The 22,963-nt window shown below is 41.8% G+C and overlaps 1 protein-coding gene and 1 long non-coding RNA gene across 5 annotated transcripts in view; one reads left to right on the top strand and one right to left on the bottom strand.

Annotated features, from left to right (window-relative positions):
* Window positions 1-22,963, bottom strand: part of DPP6 (dipeptidyl peptidase like 6) — a 553,890-nt gene that overhangs the window by 404,243 nt on the left and 126,684 nt on the right. Inside the window, exon 1 of one of the 3 annotated variants that reach the window (XM_048062455.2) lies at window positions 6,080-6,503. The exons of the other annotated variants lie outside the window; for them this stretch is intronic. Coding sequence (XP_047918412.1) covers window positions 6,080-6,280 — 201 coding nt within the window. The 5' untranslated portion in view covers window positions 6,281-6,503. Of the gene's footprint in view, window positions 1-6,079; window positions 6,504-22,963 lie in introns of those variants that run through there. 3 annotated transcript variants of the gene reach the window in all.
* LOC106046959 (uncharacterized) lies at window positions 6,522-17,525 on the top strand. Of its 2 annotated transcripts, none has more exons than XR_001213532.3 (3): window positions 6,522-8,045; window positions 9,915-10,009; window positions 17,251-17,525. It is a non-coding gene; the product is annotated as an uncharacterized lncRNA (long non-coding RNA). The 2 variants fall into 2 exon arrangements; XR_007162744.2 differs by lacking the exon at window positions 17,251-17,525 and adding an exon at window positions 14,564-14,901.

The raw sequence follows: 22,963 nt of genomic DNA, 5'->3' as shown, positions 1-22,963 counted from the left end.
GAAAATTTACACTGTATCAAACCTGAATATGAACACAAGGGAGTTTTGGAGAAGGCTGTATTTTATTTTCCTTTGGGAGAAAAGAGACAAAAATTTCCTTAGAAAAAAGATTTGTTTCTCCCTTCCTTCCTCCATGCTTGAATATGGGACCATTCAAAACTGCTGTTAAACCATTTTTTGATGAGCTTTGAAAACAAGCATTGCTCCCTGATGGCAAAAGAGAGAGTTACTAAATTTTCAGCAAGTCAATCAAGTCTAGAGAAAGCAATAAGGAACTGAAAATAACCCTCACGTGTACGAATGGGTATGTAAACAAATGGTTGGTTGGTGCTTTACTACAAAATCAATGAAATGCCAAGAGCTCAGCGTTAACAGAGAGTAAGCAAGAGACACTGCCACCCCTTGGTCACGGAATGAAAATGCACGTACATCACGGCAACGTGCTGGGAATCGTCCAGCACATTAGGCAAAAATCCTAGTAAAATCAATTTAAAGTTACTGAATTTTAAAGGAAGATTTATCTGAATCACCACAAGCATAAAATTATTAGCCCACAAGAGTTTAATTTTTTTTTTCAAGGGACAAATTCTTCTGACCCAAAGAGCATTTTCAAAGCTGGGATGATGGGATGGACATCCTGAGAACTACCATCTTTCTGGCCTTTCCTAAAACCAAAATATACAGAGGAATGGAAAGCATCACAGCTTCATGTCTTTTTTTCCCCCATATCTTGGAAAGTCCTTTGGAAAACCACACAAACTTCTCTGACTCTGGTCTCAGTGTCTTCATTCTGCACTTGTCCCAACTTCTACTAACTCAAGAGAAATAATGTGAGCTAAAGACTCTAAATAAGGTATTCCAATTTATTTCACTGTTCACTACTATTAGAGAGATGATTCAGCCTGTTCACACAGTTATTCATGAATACTTAAAAATATATTCTATCTGGCAGACTTTTTTTAGTGCATGCATCATCACCATGGCTAGTAAAGTTTGCAGAAACAACAGCTCATTTTGAACTGGCAACAAACATCATAAGGTGGTTTAATTCTTAGAATTAAATTCTTTTAGAATTTTTATACAAAGTATAAAAAAAATGTATCACCTCCAGATCAGTGTCCATTATTAATTACTGAAAATATATGATTAAGTTCCATGCAAATAATAATAATAATAATAATAACAACAACAACAACAACAACAATAAAGGTTTGCCTCTGGGGAGATAAGTTGTAATTTTTATTAATTTCAAAAGGTGGGTTTACAGAATTTTAGTAGGGCCTAACTCTATTTCTCTTGAAAATACTAGTCCCAGCTCTTTAAATCTTAGTGGCTGCTGGATAACTGAGTTCAGCATCCAAAAACCCACCAGAAAAAGCAGAAGAAGAGACTCTTACAGACTTAAACAACAGTAGTTTCTGTAAATAAACATGGTAGCTCAGGTCTGCAGACAAGATTTCTGGTTATCATTCAAACCACTCAATCTTCCTGTTATGATTCCTGCAGTCCAGCCATACCTTCTATCAAACTATATCTCTCATCTCTTGGGAAAAAGACCACATCATTTCTGAAATGTCCATTGCAGCTCAGCCCTCAATCTTTCTGGAACACTGTCCTTGACATACATTTTCAGAAAGCAATACCTCTTTCCATTAGACAAATAATGAACTGAAAATTAACATTTACAATTACATGCAACAGCAAGTCTGACATACCAAGTTACAATTTTTTTACACGAATGCTTTGATACACACTTTCTCAAACTCCCTCTATTAACAGCTGATATTTTAATTACGTAATCCTAAATTTATGCAAGAATGAAATACAGTTTTATTGAGGCATTTCAAGATTATTACTATTTATATCTGAGAGGAAAAAAAATGTAAATCAGTCTGAGTAACCAATCATAAAATATTTAAAGTATAATATATGACCAAATGCAGTTTTAAGCAATGCAAGAAATACAGAATTATTAAGAATTCAGTAAATGAAAAAATATTCACACTAATGGTAGCTTTTGTTCTTTGGGTTTAGTTGTTTTTATATGGTTAATTCTCCTGTTAAAGACAGTAGGAGTTTTGGCCAAGTAACAGAACCTACAAGAATGCAGCGTAGGGGTCTTTATATAGAAAAGTTTTATGATGTTCCAGTGAAGGGTTCAATATTTTTAACACATAACTTATCATAAAGAATTTAATACAAAAAGGAGTTCTGTGATCATCACTTTATAGTCAATGACCTATAAAATAGATCAATATTCTGTGTTACAGAAAAGTGCTGAATTTCTTATGCTCTTGATTAATGCATTGTTATCATCCCAGTAATTAAAAGGAGCAGGGTTATACACAATCAGCATGATACATCTTACTCAGCACCTCCTGGCAGTTGCCTGCAAAAATTAAACTCATTAATCACTGTAATGCCAAAGAAGAATAAGCTTGGAAAAAATAAAAAGCTCTATTTTATGGAGAAAAAAATTATATAATCTCAAGTCAACATCTAGGATAAAATCCCTTCCACAGTACAGTATGGAAAGTATTAATCTAATCAATCTAAAAAGAAGATACCACCAGACTAGATTTTACTTAGTCTTCACAGATATTTCTCATACCTTAATGAATGTAGTGAAAAGGTAATCCTACAGAAAAACAAAACACAACAAAAAAGTCATAATTCTGTTTACAGCTGTTGTGATAATTAACTTCAGTATCAATACTGCCACAAAGCCAACGTGGAAGTGTTTTTTCTGGGGTTATTCATACCGGGCCTGTATGGATCATCACTCCCCATCCCTTCCCCCCTCTCCCAACCCCCCCCCCCCCCCCCAAAAAAAAAAATAAATAAAAATTTGTCTTATCAGACTAATATTTAACACTTTAAAAGTGCAATATTTAATACAGGTTTTGTTTATGAAGTACACTATGTATATTTTCTCCTATACCTACCATGATTTAAAATACTGTAAAACACTGTTAAAATACTAAAGAATGCTGTGACTTCTGCTTCTCTATACCTTCATACTACAAAAGCTGTGTTCTCATGTCCATCTTAATAGTGGCTGTAAAGTGAATTGAGTAGCTGTTATATCATGATTGTCTTTATTTATTTAAATTTTTTATTTAATATAAAAATACTGCTTCCTCTTTAACTACATATAGGTTTCATTTAGTAGTTTCCAACCAGTACTACTTTCAGTAGACAAAACATTTACTAGCAATACTGTGACCTTCAAAGGCATGATCCTCTCTTTCCCTGTTTTTTACAGCACTGAAGTCTGTATCGGTGCTTAAAAATATAGTACTGAATGCAGCGTGCACATTTCAATGTGGAAAGCCATCATTAGTAACCCATAAAATAATCTCAGTCCTCCTCTGAGTATTAATCATATGACAAAGTTAGGAAGAGAACACTCTAGTTCTCAGGTTTGTTTTGATATTTTCAAGTGTGGCCACACAACAAAATTTTTTATTTTTTTTTCCCCTGTATTTTTAAGCTCTGGCTTTTTCCACTAGATCAGTCCTGAAGGATGAAAGACGATGTGAATGTGCCACTATAGTTTTTGTGTAAAACTGATATCAGAAGTTTCCAATGATGTCTTGTTAAGCCCTCCCTCACAATAAACAACAGCACATGCTCCTGGCACCCTGCGCAAACAGACCGCTCTATTTGCACTTCTCCCACTGTCCTTCCCTGTTGCTTGCCTCACATTTCCTTTTAGATTTCACACAAATCCACAGGGATTTCATGCCCGGAGTCACATTAGCTCGTCCTGCCTGCAGCCGCCGGGGAGGGTGAGAAACTCGTTCTCTCCTCCGTGACCTCACCAGGGTCAAGGGCAGGAGCCCGCCGCTGGCTCTACTCGGAGACGGACCGGAGGCTTTAGCACCACGGACAGCCCCATAGACACGGGACGAACACGTTCGGCACCACGGACAGCTCCCCAGACCCTGATGGGTTCGCTTCAGCACCACGGACAGCTCCTCCCGGACCGCCCGCGTTCAGCACCACGGACAGATCCGCCGGGTCCTATCCGGCTGGCCCAGCACCATCCCCTTCTGCCCTTGCCTGCCCCTGCCTCCTCTCCCGCTGCGGGCAGCCCCCTACCTGCAGCCCAACTGAAGGACATGTTCACCGGCTTCATCGCCTCAGCACCCTTCCGACCTGAACGACTCGCCAGCCCAGGCTCTGCCGGACAGGAGTACCTTTGAACCACCTGACCCGGTGCATTGAACTTTCTCAGATATGTTGCCCCCTTTAAAAAATAGTCCACACGAGGTTCCCACGTGTGTTTACAAGTCTCTCCAACCCTCTATTTCTGGTTATGGATTTTTTGCAGTTCATCGCGGGAGACCTCTAGGAAGGCACCTTTCCCTCTACAGATCACACTGCACAACATTGCCCCCACCAACACACAAGCCCGGAGGGGGCAATGGAAAAAAAAAATGCAACTCTTCTTTTAGCAGCTTAATATTATTGTTATTAATATTATTTCGGAGCCTGTCAGCACAAATCACTCGCAAATGCAAAACCGCGTCCTATTGCTTCTCGGCTCAGCGCTTCTGGTGATCAGAGAAGCGGCTCCAGACATCTGTTGTCTCCAAGCCCAGGAAAACGAAATTAAAACGGTCAAATAATGAGGAAAATGTGCCTGAGCCCAGCCCCGGCGGCGGCACTCCGCTGGCTCGCAGCGACACCTAGAGCCCAGCTCGTCGCCAGGAGGGCCCCGTGTCCCCAGCCACGCCGGCCCCCAGGCCACGGGTGGGTGTGTGGGCCCTGGCACTGGGAAGGATCCCCCACAGCAATACCAAGGAGCAGCATCGCCAAGATCGTCGCTGCTCAGTGGCTTACAAGGAAACGTAAATTCAGGCTCCTGGCACTATCAGCGTGGAAAACACCTCGGGGTGGTTCAGAACAATTTGCCTTTTCACTGGCAAAAGTGCACCTGCTCTACCGACTGCAAAAGTTTTTAATCAAGGGGTGGGGAAAGGGATGGAGAATTAAAGGACAAACCGTGGAAGTTTCCTTGCAAGCACAACTCTCTCCTCGGAGTGAGCCAGATGTGCTACCTCAGCTTGAAGCCGTGCCTTTCCTGGGAAGGAGAGCCAGGGCTGGACCCTGCCGCAAAGCCAACAGCACGTCCCACTCAGGCAAGAAGTATTTTTAACCCACACAAACATCATTCTCAACTGCAGCCCTTCGCTCCCCTTTATGTATGCTTCCAAAACAGCCCGGACCTCTCTGTAAACCAAACACCACGCAGGCTACACCAGCGGTGAGGACCTACCGCCGAGCGCTTCCCCGCTTCCTAAATCCCCTCTTTCCTTCCCCCGAAAGAACTAAGCGCTATCGACCCAAGGCAGTTTAACTCCATCAGGCACAGCAGCGGCCTGGATGAGTCACTCGTTACTAAGGCGATATGCAGATGCACCCTTTGAAGTCGCTACTCCCAGAGGCAGCGCGGGAGCGGAAGGTGCGCGGCCGAGTTAGCCCCTTTCCCGCGGGGGCTCGCCCGGGGGCGGGCGGGGAGGGAAGGGAGAGAGCCCCAGCAACGGCTCCGCAGGGGTTAAAAAGTTTCTCCTCGGCCAGGCTGGGGGAGGCTGACGGGAAAGGAAGGAGTGAGGAACAAGGTGAAGACTTGTGCCCCGGGAGAGTGATAAAAGGTAAAAAATGGAATGATTAAGAAAGAAGGTAAAAAAAAAAAAAAAAAAAAAAAGCCGTGTCGACTCGCTCGGAGGGAGATGCTCGGAGCTTGCACTCGCTGTTCCCAAACGTGCTGACCCCGTGCCCCCCAGCACTGCTCCGCGGCAGCGGGGAGCCGCGCAAGGAGCGAGGTGAGAGGTGCGGGAAACACCGGGGAGGGCAAGCCCGGCTCGGCTCGGCTGGGCTGGGCTCGGACTCAGTCCCGTACCGTCCCCAGCACTTCGGGGGAAGAAGAAGAGCTCAAACACACGGTCAGGAGAGAGAGAAGCCGCCACGACGGCTCGTAACACCGCCGCAAGCCTGGAGGGGAGCACACACGCACACCCCGGGGGGCACCCGAAACCGAGCCAACCCAAACGCGAGCGAGCCCGGCGCTTACATCCTCCTCCTCGCAGTCACTTCGCGGCTGGTACTGGAAGCGGGGCCGGCTGCTTTCCTGTTGCAATGGACGCGGGGTCTTGCCGGCAGCTCCGTCCTCCTCGCTGCACTGGGCGCCCAGGAGGTGACTGGCTTCGGGGGGGACGGGGAAAGAGCGGGAGGTGTTGATCTTCCCGCTGAACCGCTGGTACAGTGAAGCCATGAAGTCAATCCGCGGGAAACGAGGGGGAGGGAGGGAAAAAGATCCTCTTCTCCCCCTCTCTGTCTCTTCTTTTCCCCCTCCTCTCTTCTTTTTTGGCTACAGCATGCTACACGCGAGGGAGGCTCGGTCCCACATTAGCGGCAGGGAGAGCGAGGGGCTCCTGCTCCCAAGTCCTCGGCACCCGGAGAGCAGCGGGGGGATCGAGAGAGCAGGGAGGGGGGGAGTGATGGGGCGAAAGGAGATAAATAAATAATAGAACGCAATCGAGCCGAAACACCACAGGCCCCGGGAATGCTGCACCATCCAGTGTTGGGAAGAAAAAGAAAAAAGAAAAAAAAAAAAAAGGAGAAGGAAAAGGAAAAAAAAAAAAAGAAAGAAAGAACGAACCAAAACACTCCAAGAAGACGTACCCCCGATAATGGCGCCTGAGTGGATCAGCATTAAATGTGCTTTGGGGGTGTGCGTGTGTGTTTGCAAAAAGAGGGGGGAAAAAATGGAAGGGGGGCTGGCTCAATCGCTGGCTGTCAGCGGCTCCCCAGGCTGAGGTGGCGGAGCAGTCGCCTCCGAGGTCGCATACCAACAGTGTGCACAAGCGAGAGGCAGAGTGACAGCGTGTGTGAGACGGAGTGGAAGAGGCTGGGAAGCCTCATTCAAAGCACGTTGCTCTTCTGGGGAGGGAGGGCTTTTCTACAATCATCTCCTTTTCAGCATCTTCTTTTTCTTCTTCAAATTTTTTTTTTTTTTTTTTTCCCGGGGAAACAACTTAAAAAAAAAAAAAAAAGAGAGAGAGAGAGCAACAACAGACACCTGCTCGTGAGGGAGAAGGCGAGGTGGGGAGGGGAAAGGCGAGGCGGGGAGGAGGGAGGCGGGACCGGCACCGGAGGCCGGGGTGCTCGGAGCGGTTCGCAGGAAAGGGGCAGCGGAAAGGAGGGCGAAGCCGCTCCGCTGCCAGCCCAGCCCAGCCCCGAGTCCGCCCCGAGGTTTTTGGCACCCGCAACTGCCCGGTCCCCATCCCCTGCGTCCCGTCCTTCTCGTTCCCTCTCCTCCCCCCGGCTGGGGACGAAGGGGAGAAGGAGGTTGCGGGTTTTTGGACGTTGTTGTTTGTCGCTTTTTAAAAAGATCCGGTAAATCGCCTCTCTTACTATTTTTATATTAATTCATTTTTTTTTTGCTGCATTAAAACGTGCTTCAGCGCCCCTCAGTGGAAATCCACCCAAAGTGGCTCCCGGCAGGAGCGCCCGGGAATAAACAAGCGTGGTGTCGATATCGGGGGCAGCCGGGATGGGTCGGGAATGGGACCGGGAATGGGAACGGGACCGGGTGGGGGCCGGGGTCCGCCCTCAGCAGCGGTCCTTGCGCGGCGGCCCCGGTCCCCGCACGCTCGGCGCGGAGAATTAACGGCGGCCGCGAATGAAGGCTCCCGGAGGAGTAAAGGGGGCTCCGGTGGGCAGCGGGGGAGCTGCCCGGGGGTGTCCAGCCGCTCCCGGCACGGCCGCACCAGGACGCGGGGTGACAGGTCCTGTTGCTCCAGCATCAGCCGCCGGGGTTTCCATGGCAACAGATGCTCAGGTTGAAAGGAGAGAGGGAAGTGCCAGAGTTGCTGTCCCCTCTTATCCTCCCATGGCAAAAGCCGCCTCCTTGACCTCCAAGATGGCCAGCGCTATTGCCATCCTCTGATGGGAAGCACACAGAGCAGGAGCCAGATCTTGGCCGTTCCCAGCCAGAGACTCGCTGCTGGACAGCTCACAAACTTGGTTACACTTCAGTAAGTGGGCTTGAAAGGCTGAAATGTTTCTAATCGCTATTCTTAAAGTTTTAGCCGTTAAGAAAATACCACCTTTGAAATATCTAATTGGCTCAGTCTGAAAACAAAACCCACAACTGAGTCGATCATATACATACAATACTCTAACATGCAGCTGTCCCTGACACCCCCCCCCCCCCAATGATTTCAACAACTGCCTGATCAAAAATCTCTTTACATCTAAACAGTTTCATCCGCTGCTTTTTATTTGTGTCTTCAAAGTCAGGGATGAAAAGTCTTAACATTTAGATGAAAAGGGAACCTTATCTCATGGAGAGAGAAAACAAACAAACGCTCTGCCTCCTTCCTGATGGAACTTGAAAGAAGGAATCATTTTGATCTTCAGAACTGAGATCCTGACATTTAATTAAAAAATGAGATGAACGCACATAGTTCTGAAGTGAAGGTCTAGCTTCTAAGTCATAGCGACACACATTTCACCAGAGGTAACTCCAGAAGCCGCTTGCCCCCATCTTAAATTATGTTTCTGCCACGAATTGACTGCACATTACCAGAAGTCTGTACAGTTAGCTCCACTAAATTCCATCTTGAACTGCATTAACGGTGATTTTATGACTATTTGGAACTGGCAACAGCCAAAACAGAGGGGGAAAAGGAAAAAAAAAAAAAAGGAACAAGAGAAACAAATTAAAAGCAATAATACATTTTTAACTTCTAAAGAAAACTAGGACACAAAGGAATAATCAAAGAAAGCCACAAAAAGGCAAGACTAAACCACCAAGCAGAAAAAGCACCAAAGATTAAACGTCTGAATTAGAAAGTCTCAAAGAAAGCACAGAAAAAAAAAAGAAAACATCTGCCTCACAGCACAGTTCAAAACTGAAAGAGCCACTAAGGATCAATTTAGCTCCAAATACATTCAGCTTGTGCTTTTAATTCTTAAGAATCAAGATTTCACATAATCAAGTTTGTCTAGTCATGCATGTACATATTGTGCATGTATGTGTGTACACAATTCATGGAAAAATTATATTAAGAGAACACAAAATTGCAACGTCAAATCCTTTAAAAGCTCAGTGAAAAACAACCAGCCAAATGGTCCTCATCCACCAAAACTCCTGATCATGCAGCTTTGGGCTGTGATTCATTTGCCCTGAAATAAATAATTACAGCTATTTAAAGGCCTTCCTGATTCCAGCTCACTACTCCATGACAGACCACAGGCAGCAGAAACAAAGTCCTGGCATGAGCCAGGTGTTGCAGTGGGTGAAGGAAGATAGTTTGCACTGCTGGGAACTGCACCACGCACTTCTGTAGCCCTGCTGCAGTGAGTGACCTTGTGCAGAAGGGCCGAGTGGGCAGGTGGAAGCAGAAATCTCTTGAATAACCCCCCCCTGCAACAGGATTCAACCAGAATCAAGTCTGTCAGGGCCATTACTGAAAGCAGAAAGATTTCTCTGAGTCATAGGGGACCCAGATGATTTCATTAGGGACTCTGGAGAGCACTTCACTCTGCCTGTGCACAAGTTGTCTCAGGATGTAACTTGTCCCCCACAAGCACGCATTATGGGAGTCTTGTCCGCCTCTCCGGGAGGGACACAACCCAGCACTCCTGAGTTGCAGCTCAGCCTGGAAGTCATCTACTCTGCTTGCAATTCTGCGGTTAATTTGCTGTTCACCTGTGCATGACTTGGAGCCCAGAGTCCTTTACAATGTCCTGGTTATGTGACCAGATTCTGTCATACAGTGTGCACAGCAACAGGGCATGGCAAATAGGATGGAGCCAAAAAAAGAGCACAGGAAGCATTGAGATAAGACAGTAAATGGCAATAAATGCTCAGTGTATTAACAACTGTGCCTTTCTTACAGCAAAAGACCTGCTCAGCCTACGGTGAGATTTGAGAAGAAAGTAACTTGTATAGTGCAGCACATTTAAAGAGGCAAAATATTTCAGAAATGCAACGGTAAGATTAACGTCTTTAAACACACATCTTATATGTAAGAAAGAATTCTTCCCTTAACTCCTAAAAACAGACCCCAAGGTACAAATCAAAGCATTTCAAAACCAACAGTGTTCTCAAGTGCCTCTTAGTTGTATATTTAATTCAGTATCTGAAGTTCTGCAAGGAGGTTTGATTCCCAACTAGTGACATTTCCATCAAAATAAAGTGTTAGCTTAAGATATTTTCCCTGCAGCTACCAAGTAACTAAGTTTTACTGGCATTTTTAAAGCACACAGATAAAAATGACACTTTGTTTTTCCATGTTGTATAAATAAACAGCATCCCCACGTTTGAGCAGTGTTAATGTAACACTTTCAAAAGCAGGTCAAGCCCAAGCCCTCCTGCCTTTAAAACCAGACATAAAAGACTTATTTTTGGACAAGACTTCTTGGAATGACACTGGCAAAGAATCAATCAAACAATACTTCTCTTGGATATATTTTTAAAATATATATTACTTGTGTCTGACAGGGAATTCAAGCCTTGTGAGTAGTTATTCATGTTCCATTCTTTTGTTTTGACTAAGCAATTTATGTTTGCTTAAACTTTGAACTTGTCATCTAAATAATAGCGAAATTGTTGCAGATGGAGCTAAGCATATTTCTAGTTTATATGTGATGATAGTTATGAGCAGCTGCTTAGTGGGAAAATATTAACGAAAATTATGTTTTCAATTGTTCATGTATAGTGTTTTTTTTTTTTTTAATTTAAAATATGAGATTTTCCTTTTTGACTGAACTTCTAAAGGAATTTTAGAATATCCTGGTTAACTTTTCACATCATCCCAGAAAACCCAAAATGAATATTTGTTCTTAAAATTACTGCATTTATGAATACAGTTGACAGGTATTTATTAACACAAGTGTAATATTCTTCTGAGTTCTTATAATAGCAATTTTCCAGGCACTTCAGAAACAAAGATACACTAGTTTAACTCCTATTACTATTGTTAGACAAGATAAACACTTCTAACTCGTGAATTTCTACTGCCCTCAGGCTTATGCCATCTATAGGTCTGCTGTCATCTAAAAACCAAACCAAATGAGAACAGAAAGTCTTTTTCCTATGTCAGATGTACCGATACAGCAGGCCCTGAAGATACAATTGATCGCTTATTTTGATCTAATGCATGTGCTGGGGGGAACATAAAACTTTGTCAAGATAAGTGACAGTAGGGCTGCTGAATACTGAGGGGCATTATATACTGTGGAGCAAGTATCTCTGACTTACTACATTCACTTTCTTGTATCATTATTTGTGCAAGTAGCATCTCAAAGCAAATTCTGTAGAAACGCAGCATTGGACAGTGAGTGAACCTGGTACATAAAAAGGCACATTTCTTTCAGTCATCACAGAGATTATTCTAAAAAATAATCCTCCAGGCCTTAAAACTATTAATTAATTAATTAACAAGCAAAACACCAAAACAAACAAACAAAAAGGCAAGCTTTCCACAGGCAAGGGTGGAATAAGAGCAGCATTGGAAAAACTAGTGTTCTGGTCACATTAAGAATAATTCAATGAGTGGGTGGAGGCTCTTTCCAGGGAAAAGGAAACACTGATACTCTTGTACTGAGAACAGTAGGCAAGATGGCCTCACAGGATACAAGTCTGGGGGAAGAAACCAAAGTAGGCTGGAAGAAAAGGCTGTTCAAGGGAAGAGACGAACCTAGGGTGAGCAGTGAAGAAAGAAAAATGGAAGCACATAGAAGAGGCAAGTATGCAGTGAAGTACCAGGAGGGCTCAGAGAGAGAGGAGATGAAGGCAATTGGGGTCAAAGATGCAAAGAAGAGATGGACCAAAGCTGGCAGAGATGGAAAACACCAACACCTCTGGAGAGCTGGGAGATGAGCTGGAGTGCTACAAGGTTAATTGGAGTCACACAATGAGAGGTTTTTCAAAGAGAGGGATTGGCCACTCCAGAGGGTGCTGCCAATACCTGATGGAAAACTGTTTGCTCTGTGCTCAGTAGAATGGAAATTTTATCCACCAGAAGTCTTGATACACAGCTAGGTCTCATTGAATGAAACTAAGAACATGTCGCTTAGTATCAGCAAGCTCTTCCTGGTAGTATGTGCATGACTGTTTCTAGAGGAAATGGGTGAAAGTCTTAATGCCGAGGACATTTATAAATAGCCTGTATGAGGCACTAGAAAATGTGCTGTAAGGAATAATTTTGCCAGTTGGCGAAACGATAGACCACATGACTGGGAGGGTCTTTCCCATCCCTAGTTTTTATGATTTTGCAAGTGGTGCAGAAGAGATAAAAGGCAGAAAAAAGACAGAAGGCAGTGCCTAGAACAATGGTTGCACCAGATCGCTGCCAGAAAAGGTAACAGCAAAGCCTAAGTAAAATAAGGTACCGATGTAAATGTGCTTGTGCAGATACACAGCACAATGGGGTCCTGGTCTACCACTGGATCAAGTATTGTAATACATACAAATAGTAATTTGCATTGAAGTCTGTCTTTCTTGCCTTAATTAATATTCTGTCTTTGGAAGCTTTGTCTGGGAAAAGCTAGGATGAGATCCCAATGCCATGTCTTCAAGACAAGCCAGGAAGTTGAGCATTAAAGTTACAGAACAATACATTTTTCTTTGCATGCCAAGAGCTGTTGGCAGCCATGCAAGACCCAGCTAATGTTGCTGAACTGGTCTCTACGCATATTCTTCTCTGCTTTGCAACATGTCACTATTTGATGCTTGAGTTAGATATGCCATGACTACAACCAGTTTGTTTGATTAAAACAGTCTCTCAGAGGAGTTCACCAGCAAGAAAAGGAAATAAGTTTAGCTTCTGAAAGGCAAAGAAAACTGTTGAAACCTATCAAAACAGTAACCATTTTGCATAAGTATCCACTGGCACTTCAGTTAGCTTCTTCGGACGGGCTCTGTCTCAAGGACAGAGATTATGTTCAGCTCTGTACATGAAGTAGATACACAAGGTTCCTGCTCCCTCTTATGTCTGTGAGCCACATATGCACATCCTTAATTGCCCATGCTGGGAGGAGCTGATGCCATTCCTCTCTAATTCAGCACTATAAAAATGGTAGCGGAAATTCTGAATTTCCACTTGCCAAAAAGAATTCGTGCATGAAAAATCATAGAGAAGCAGAAGGGATTTAACCAGTCAGCATTTCAGATGCATGCCAGAGACTTCTAAGGGAATAGACAAGACAAAATGGTTTCATTTAAAGACCTCTTCATTTAAAGACCTCTTCTTTACAACATAGAGATTTCCTTTAAACAGATCTGTGACTCTTCGGACTAGCTGTCACTAAACTGACAGCTTTCTTTTTGGTTGGAAAAGAACTAAAACCTAGACTGAATAAAGGACCCAGGGGATGTAATGACACAATTTTAGGATTTGGACTCACAGAACTAAAAGGAGAACCTAAATAGAAATATGAATATGCAAAGAAACAAGCATATGGAGAGAGACAGACACCTCAAAAGGCTATCTACCACCAGCCTAACAAAATAATCTTCCATTTCTTTGTTCTCATTCTGGCCCCATCAGGCACAAAATTTCTTCCTCCTGTTTGACACAGCTTCAACAGGTTCAAATATTCTCCTCTTGCAGCTTTTTACAAAGAAAGGAGCAATCATGGAGCAATGAAAACCCTGATGGAACAATGAAAACCCCATCCTGTGAGCACTTGTTGGGTTGTCTCTATGAATAAATCCTGGATAGTGCACCTTGAAAGCTTTAGGTACAATTCTGTCCTGTTTCTGTTTCCCATCAGCACTGCAGACAGAGATGATGAGCCTGTCTTCTCAGGGCAGTTTTCCATGTACAGAACCTCCACTGGAGGAATTTTAGAAAGTTTTCAGACTGAGCAGGAAAGCATCTGATGAGTTTGGGTCATTTGGAACTAAGTGGTCTGTAAGCAGGGACTTTCTGGAACACAGTTTTAGATTAACTGTCTGAAGTGAAATTGCCTTAAAAGTAAATAATTCCTTTTTGTATTTTGCACTCATTTGCCATTTGCATTATAGATGTTTGTGATAGTTTACTCTTAGTGCTGGTGTATGTTCTTTCCTGCCCATTTGTCTTCATATATTGACTAGGAAAAAAAAGAAAAAAAGAAAAAAAAAAGCTTACTAGTTCACTTATAGTTTTCTAAGTACAAAGTACTCCATTCGTCCAATTCATCTGTCTAAGTAATATAAAGTATAAAACAGCTGAGGCTCTCAGAGTCTATTTTAAACGTTTATTAATGCTTTCAGTCAACTGCCATTGTGTAACTGCAAATATACTGGATTATCAATGGCTGTCCAAACAGTGTATTCATTTTTCAAGAGGTGGGAGACACAAGGACAAGAATGGAATACTGCTAGGAGATCAATAAATTACATCCTTACAGATTTAACACAGGTTTATGAACACACTTATCTAGTATCAACAGACAAGCCAGCCAAAGAGAGATTTTCATTTTAAATACCTCTTAGGATGTGCTTTGATTTAACTCATCAATATAAGTGCTTCCTTCTAACTTTAATGCTGTCTTTTAGAGTATGTCAGAGACACCGAGGTCAGAATTGCAAAGGTGTTCAGTAATGCGAGGCACTGGAATAGAGTGGAATTATCAAAATCATATCAGTGATGGTGTAATCAATATGAGCCACTGCTTTGGAAAATTCCAGTGGATGTACCCATATCCTTTGCATATATTCTGCTTGTACCTGTGTTTAGGGTATTTGATTTTTGGCTGCCAGGTTAGTGAATGTAGATCTTATTGTCTTGCTAAATAATATCTTTAAAAAATAGGTAAAACCTAAGCTTTGTGAATCAAGGCACGCATATGTCTAGTCCCTTCTGACTTAGAGGTAAATCTACATGTATATTTATTTGCATATGCCAAGGAATCATAAAAATATGCCAAGTGAACCAAATTAAAGCAAATGTGAAAACTAACTTCAAGGATATTCAATAATTTCAATGCAAAGACAAAAGTAACCCAGGACTCTGCTAATCAAGAAAATACAAGCTGCTTCATAATGATCTGAATGGGACTGTGACAAAGGCAATCCTGTGAAATTTTGACTGCTAGTGATAATTTCAAAACTCTGAAAGACATCTGATTTGCTTTTCCAGTGGAAAAAAATCTAATTCCCTCCAAGTTATGCAAGCACCCAGCAGCATTCAGATCCTCTTGTTCCTCTCCACAAAGCAGACAAGCAGCAACTAGGCAGCTAAAAATGTCACAACAGAGCTCCAAGAAACAGCCATTGAGTCCATCACAGTTTCCACAGCAATGACATCAACAAGACTTCAGCAGCACAGTGCTGCATTTTGTGAACGCATCAACATTGAAAGCAATGGCTGAGAAAACGAAGGCACCATGACTTAAGGCAGTAACAATTTCTGTTGAAACTCCACTTGTTACACTAGCTGATGCGTCCCCTCCAGGAACCGCTACCAGCAACAAGCAGACAGAAACAACAGCACTGTTTATCTGAAATTTAAGGTTCTTGATAATCATGAAATTGTTTCTCAACACTGCATCTTCAATGATCTCATATAAATAACTACACTAAAACCTTCTTCTATTTCACGAGACTGGGCAAAGTTTACAATTTTTCTGTGAATTGTTTATTCTAGACATTATTCACCATTTTAAATATATTTTTCCTATCTAGTAACTCAGTAAAACAGAATTCAGCACTGATTCTGGGGATAATAAATTCCTTGACGATATCTTTTACCGAGAAGAAAGCATCCTCATCCAAAGGAACACATTCTTGTATTGGTATTGCTTGGTGTTTTTGGAAGTGGATGACACCTCACAACAATTAGCATGGCCTACTTCTGTGATCTGCACACATACGGGTCCTTCAACATAAAGCACATGTGGCCCTGACAGTTGCGGCACGTTATGACAAATGCGGGCAACAACTTGTCAGAGGTGGAAATATTTGCTGGATAACAGAGACGATGCAACCAGAAAGTGGGACAGTCACCCCAAAGAGGGGTAAACCTGCGTTTTGGCTAGAATTTGAGATGTCACATTGCATTTGTATGAATTTAAATGACCTAAGATTTTCCCATCAAAGGCATTTCCCTCATCTTGAAACCCTCAGAGCTTTCTTTGTATTTAAAATGAAAGAAAATAGTCACATTGAGCTCAAATCTTTGGATTTTGCTGGTCTATTAAGCCCAAAATAGTGTTTCTTTCAGAACACTCAGCAAGACCTATTTCTAAATAAACAAACTGTGATTTCATCTTTGGCCTGCTTTTTTCCAGGGAGCTGTAAAGAAGCACAGCTTTTTCTTTAATGCACCTGTGTTTTGGGTTTATGATCCAGTGCTGAGGAATTCCTTGTTCTTGTGGCTGACTTAACTGGGATGCTGGCTCTGAGCTCCAGCTCCCCGCTCTGCCACAAGCACTTTGACAATTCTCTAGCCAGGCTTCCTAGTTTAAGAGGCAGCAGGAGCCACATGTCCTTCCACCTCGCAAGCCCCACATGTGCCCCGAAATGTTTCAAAGTAGGTTTGTGGGTCAGCTGCAATGCGGGCTGCTGGCACATCCAAGCTTAGTACTGCAGCCAGGGTGGGAGAGTTCTGATTGCACCTTTCTGCTTATTTTAGGAGCAGCCTAAGGCAAGTTTACAAAGTAATCTCTCTCATGCTCCTTTGTGTCACTGGTAGTGCCTTTATATAGAAAATAATAAAATAAGAAGGATCACAATGCTCACAATGTGATTTCTAAGCTGACAGTGGGCCTTTAAGGCGAAAGCACAGACATTATATCAAATATGCTCCATCACACATAATTTTTGTCTGTTATCTACTTTGTATTAGAAATAGCTGTTATTTCTTTATCAGATCCCTTTGGAAACTCACTACTCTTAGACCCTGCCCTCTGCTGACATGTTTCTCTTGTGAACACAATGCAGTCTGTTATGTACATGACAGCCTAGATGGTACACTTTAAATGAGATGAGTCTTTTATGAGAAGAGAGGACAAAAAAAGAACGAAGTGAGGACAGATTAGAGCTAAAATGCTAGCAAGGTCTATTTCCTATATCGAATCACAGGGAAAAAGGGGAAAAAAAGAAAAATAATAATGATATTTAACATTTAAATTCCATTTTCCTTAATAATTATCAGAAGAGAATTAATTGGGCTCAATATAATTTTATAAATAAGAGTCTGGATCACTTTGTGACCTTAAGAAATAAAATTGTTTTGTTTACAGAGTCTGTCAAGCATGTTCTCTGAGTTTGATGCAGAAAACATGCCAGACCTGGCAGAAGTTGCAGTGGCAAACAAGCAGCTGTGCTATTCTGCTAACCTGCAGCATTAGCAGGGACCGCACAACGCAGCACCAGTGTGGAGGGAGCTCTTCCACTCCTGTCAGCCTGTGCCCTCTGCCCAGCACACACTATTACAAGTGACAAGAGAGAAGGCATTTTGATATCTGTTTTCACTTAAGACCCTTAAAGTGGAGACAACATCCATTAAGACTTACAGTAAACTTCTGAAATAAAACCCCTCATTGGTGTTTTACAGATGAGGACCAGCATAGGTAAATGATTTGCTCTCATAACTCTGTACTGGGGGCAGAATTGCTCACAGACATCATGCTAGGGCCATTTATTTGGTGGGGTAATGACTCTTTTTCTGCGAGCATTGAGAGAGCTCAGCAGAATGAAAAGGAGCTGGAGCATCAGCAGAGATGCCACTTGCGAACTTTGGAAGCAAGAGGCTCCAACCCAGGGCCATTCATCTGTCCCAGTTCTCAGCTGGCTGTTTAAAATTGGCAGCTAACAGAAATAAATAAATAAATAAATAAATAATAATAATAAACCGTAATCAGAGACCCTCATGACAAAACTAGTAAATCTTGCCGGAGAGAGAGCATTCCTCCTCAGTCATTACAAGAGATGTCACTGATGGGGGGGAAGAAGGGGTGCTCAAGCAATTCGGGTGGTTCGCAATCCTACTGTTGCTCATGCCACAGGTGCAGCATGCCTGCAACTATAGTCCTGAGAAAAACCCTAATGTGCTGGTTTCTCTTTCTGTAGGGTCCTCACATTATTTATTCCTGCACAATTGACAGAAACACCAGAGTTACTGGAGTCAGAGTGAATGCTTTATGTTCTATACAAAATCATTTGACAATCCCCCCCCAAAAAAAAAAACAAAAAAACAAAAACTTTCCTGAGTTTCTTGCTCAGATTCAAAAAAGTGATTAATAGGATTCAGCGGGAGCTTTACTTGAGGAGGGAGTGCAGGATCTGACAATACCTGAGCAGGTCAGCCCAAAACATTAAAGTTATTCATAGCCCTAGAAATAAACATTTGAAAAACATTGTAAATACAGATCCACATCACCACTTGAGGGTGCTGCAGTAGTTCTTAAATTTTAACTCAAAGATGTGCTGCCAGGCAGGTATAGTACACAGAGCGACGCACAATAATTCACTTAATTATTTCCATGGAGGTACTTAGAAAATTTGGAGCTAAATTCACACAAAATACAAGGTCTGAACAGGAGATCTTACTCTGCAATAAAGATTTAAATCCTAAAACTTTTCCAGCTAATTAAGGTGATAAAATGGGATTCTCCTTAAAAAGAGATAGGAAAAGCAAAATAGAACAAAAGAGAACCCTCAGTTACGCAAGCACACGTATTTCCTACTTCAAAAAAAAAAATCATTACAAATATGAATTCTCTGCTCTTTGCACACATTCCCTTTGAATGTAGTAGAAGAGAATGTTTTCCAATGCATACCAAATTGATTTTGTTATAAACTATTACAGGATTATAGGCCATTTGAATAGTCTTCACTACAGGAAACACATAGAACTAGTCTCTGTGGGAAATATATTGAATAGTCAGTAAAACACAAAGCAATACCAAAATACAATAGATAATGATTCAAAAGAAGCCACAGCAACCTAAATGGAGAATGAGTCAAACACTATTTAGGATTCTCCTATTTTGTATCACTTCCCTTTTATCATAATGGACATTATTTGTTCACAAGGATATACAAACATAAAAAAGAACAGATGATAATGAAGTTAAAAGAAACTTATGAAATCCCTATATTCGTGAAATATCTGAAAGCATAGTGACTGCACATGAAACGTGCTCTGGTTTGGAAAGCATGTTCCTTCATCTGAGTCTTATTAGACACTCCAGAGGGCTGGTAAGGAAGTATTTGATGATACCCTTGAAAAATGCTGACCCATTGAAGTTAAAACTGCTGGTAGAAAAAAGGTTGGTTTAAAACAAAATGCCCAGTTCAAAGACACTTGTGGAGGGGGATTTATTGCTTAGGGATAGAAGATATACACGCACTGCTTTCAAACTGAAAATAACTAAGATTTATTTCCAGAAATTAAGTGATTTTGAAATACCAATGAAGAATGGTAAAATAAAAAATCTAAATTGGAAAAATAAATAAGTGAATTGTCTCCAACTAATTTTATTCTTTGGCTTGCCACAGAGCAGGTATTTCCAAGACTGATTACCCATCCCAATACAGAGCAGCAAAGTTTTGAACCCTTGAAACCTGAATTCTGTTCAACTCTATTCTCTTTACTGGATGCCAGCAATTACATGTTAGGTTGAAAGGGAAAAGATGATGATTACCCGGACTTTGGTCTTGAAATTAAAGCATTACAATTAACTAAAAAAGTAAGACTGCCTTGGTGCAAGAGTGAAGATAATCTGTGAACAGTTAAGTACTAGGAATAGTCCTGTGCAATGAGAGGTAGGGGGTCTCAGCCTCCCATGTCCCTTCCCTTAGGTTCAACAAGTTGCTGCTGAAGTCAATACCCTCTGCCTCCCTGATCCACAGCATGCCTCTCCCAGAGCTGTACCCACATAGAAATGGACCTGTCTCCATTTTAAAAGAAGAATTATTATTTAATTATAATTTAACCCCAATTAACACTTTTACACATAGCATGTGTAAAGCTCAATAACTAGTTGTGTTTTCTTCTCATATTAAAAAAGAAAAAAAAAAAAAAAAGCAATGGGATGCAAGTGAGTGAGTCAAGGAGAGTCAGAGCCAGAATTTCATTCTGCAAATGACATGCTTAGCTACACACTTTGTTGGCCTTATTCCTCTAATAGACTGGAGTCATTTGGCCCCTATATTGTTATAGTCAGCATCAGAAAAAAGACCAAAAGCTACAGCATAATCTTTACAGGGACGGAAGTAAGTCCTGAACCTATATAGCAACACATTGTTATAGGGCATCTAAAATTAGAGCCAATATGTCAATATTCCCCTTCTTTATAACAAGTGTGTTAGAAATAGGCAGGCAATTTGACATGTGGGTTTTTGTATAGCCTATTCATTTCTACAAGGCATTGTTCAACTAGTTATTTTTAAATTTTCATTATTTTGCAGACAGTGCCCTGATTATTCCTCTGAGAAGGGTAACCTTTTAAATATCTCTATAAATGCCTTTACACATAATTAACATTAGCACAAGGCTTACCTCCTTGCCTATACCAAGGTCACAAATACCAGATGAACATTTCCAATGAGTAAAAGAAAACTTTTTATTATTATTATTATTTATTTTATTTTATTTTACAAGTTAGAGAACTGCTGTGGGGACATTTTAAAGACAAAAATACCAGAAGAAGGTAGAATACTATCTTGGCTTCATTTAGAACAAGGGTCATTCTCACACTGCTTTATATGGAGCTCCAGCCTGGCCAACACGTATAGGAAGAGTCAGCAAACAGGCCACAGCGAAGTGATTTGGCTGTCGGATGCATAGACAGAAACTCCTGATTACTGACTCGCATCTTCATGACGTGTGAAATTATGCCTCTAGCATAATGATGCATTTACCTCCTATTAACTTCAGTCAGACCAAGATTAAATTTTGGGCAAGCTGCTTTGATTCTGTTTAAGTTACCCCATGAATAAAATGTGTGCAGAATAATCTTCACTTACCCCAGGTGGGCTGTGAAGATTAATGGTAGGAAGGCACCTGGATGCCAAGGACAGGCATTTGTCCTAGTTATGTCTACATATGAAGAATGATCAGGCTCTTCTGAATCCCAGAAAATGGTCACAGTTACTTTAATATACATATTCAAGATTAAGAGTTGAGAACCCAAAGACCGGAATAGTTGAAATTATTAACAAGTAACATATAACACTGTAAATATTTTTCCTTAGGAAAAAGGTCAGCATTAGAAGTGTGAGACATCTTTTTACGTTAGAATAACTCGTACCATTTTCTCATCAGTCATGTATTTCCATAACTCTGCTTTCTTTCAGTCATCTTATTTAGTAAGAAGGATTTATGTTGTGTGGAAAATAGCACCACAGAAAAGGCATATTTATTAAGTCTGCCATTGCAGAATCTTTTGTATTAGATAAGTGGTAGCAGCACCTAATTTTTTCGATAAATAAGTTTGTTATTTATTGTACACTCCAACCTTATATTTCATTCAGTTTAATTATACTGTAACTTGCTGGATAACATTTCTAATTTTCCTTCTGTAAATAACTGGTATCATAGCAGATGCCTGTAAGCACTCATTTCAAATGAGGAATGCTTGTCACATATTAAACCAATGTGGTTAGCTATGCACAAATGTTTTTAAAACATTCAAATCTTAGGGCTGAAATATTTCACTCAAAGGAGTCTGTGGTTGCTTTGTGTCAATGTACACAGGAGAGAGTGACAGCTGTGTAAACATTGAATTACGGCCTCCTGCAAAACCCCCAAAATTCTTCATAGGATAACAGAATCATTTCAAAACATCTGCACTCCTACAGGCAGGTCCTGAGCAGTGCACTTGCTGCATAACAGGATCTACCATGCTTTTACTCTACTTTTGTGCAGTTTTCATAAAAAAGGGGACAGCAAAGAGATTTAGTTATTCCCGTTCCACATTCTCCCTCCATGGCTTCACTAGATGAGCAGGAATACTGCTACTGTTGAGCTAATTAGCAGAGGCAATTAGTAGGAGATTGTTAATGTTTCACTGAAACACAAATAGCAAAAGAGAATAATTCCTCCCTTAAGATCTAAACCAGAAGAATAATTAACAGCTGGAGGGGAAGCAAGAAGCCAGAAGGCACACAATCCAGAACTGCAGCCAGCTATCCAGTTTTTCCAAGAAAATGTGTGTTTGCACATGATATTCATTATTCAAGCATCTGTCCTGCATGAGCAAAGCCCCTACAAAGTTCTCTGCTGAATTCAGTGACAGCAGGATTACACCTGAAGTTGGAAATGCTCATCCACATAAATGGATGATGACCATACAGCCTAGAGCCATAAGAAATGTTGCAGTGTTCAGTTGGCACAGGAGTCTTTGTGAGATCAGGACTTCAGCTTTATACTATGGTGAGAACACCCTGGATGCTCACGTCACCAACCAGCACTCTCTGCTTTATGAAAAAGTACAGTCCTGCCTCTTTCACCCATTTCATTTTCCAGCTTTTTCATCAGCCTCTTTCCAGAAAGGATAATGCTTGACTGCTTCTCACTATATAGGAATTTCTTTTGCTCCTCAAGAGCAGTGAGAAACATGCAAAGGAGAATTAAGGCTCTTCAGCAGCCCTGGGTTTTAAATCAGAACACCTAGAAAAAGCAGCTGAAACTAACTCATCCTTCCTTTCTTGCTGCCTCAGATAACAAGGTGCTCTACCTCATTTCTCTGTAGAAGGCATCTTTCCATGCTCTGTGGGGATGTTCTCCATGCTCCTCTTCCCTGGAACACAGGCAGTTCTTCTCAAGCTTGTCACTACACAAGGTTCCTTGCTTCCTAAGCCCATGATGTATGTATTTCACCCAACACAGCAATTCTGACTTACCATTTATCTGGACAAGGACAGAGAAGAGGTAGGTTTCCCCTTTCTTCCCCCTGAGACCCTGGGTTTTTAGGCAGCAGATGAGGAGGTTGTGGAGCTGATGGAATA

Source organism: Anser cygnoides, chromosome 2 (genome assembly GCF_040182565.1).
Source record: "Anser cygnoides isolate HZ-2024a breed goose chromosome 2, Taihu_goose_T2T_genome, whole genome shotgun sequence".
Lineage (NCBI taxonomy): Eukaryota > Metazoa > Chordata > Aves > Anseriformes > Anatidae > Anser > Anser cygnoides.
The sequence above is the reverse complement of the archived record's forward strand: the minus strand, read 5'-3'. Positions and strand labels throughout refer to the sequence as shown.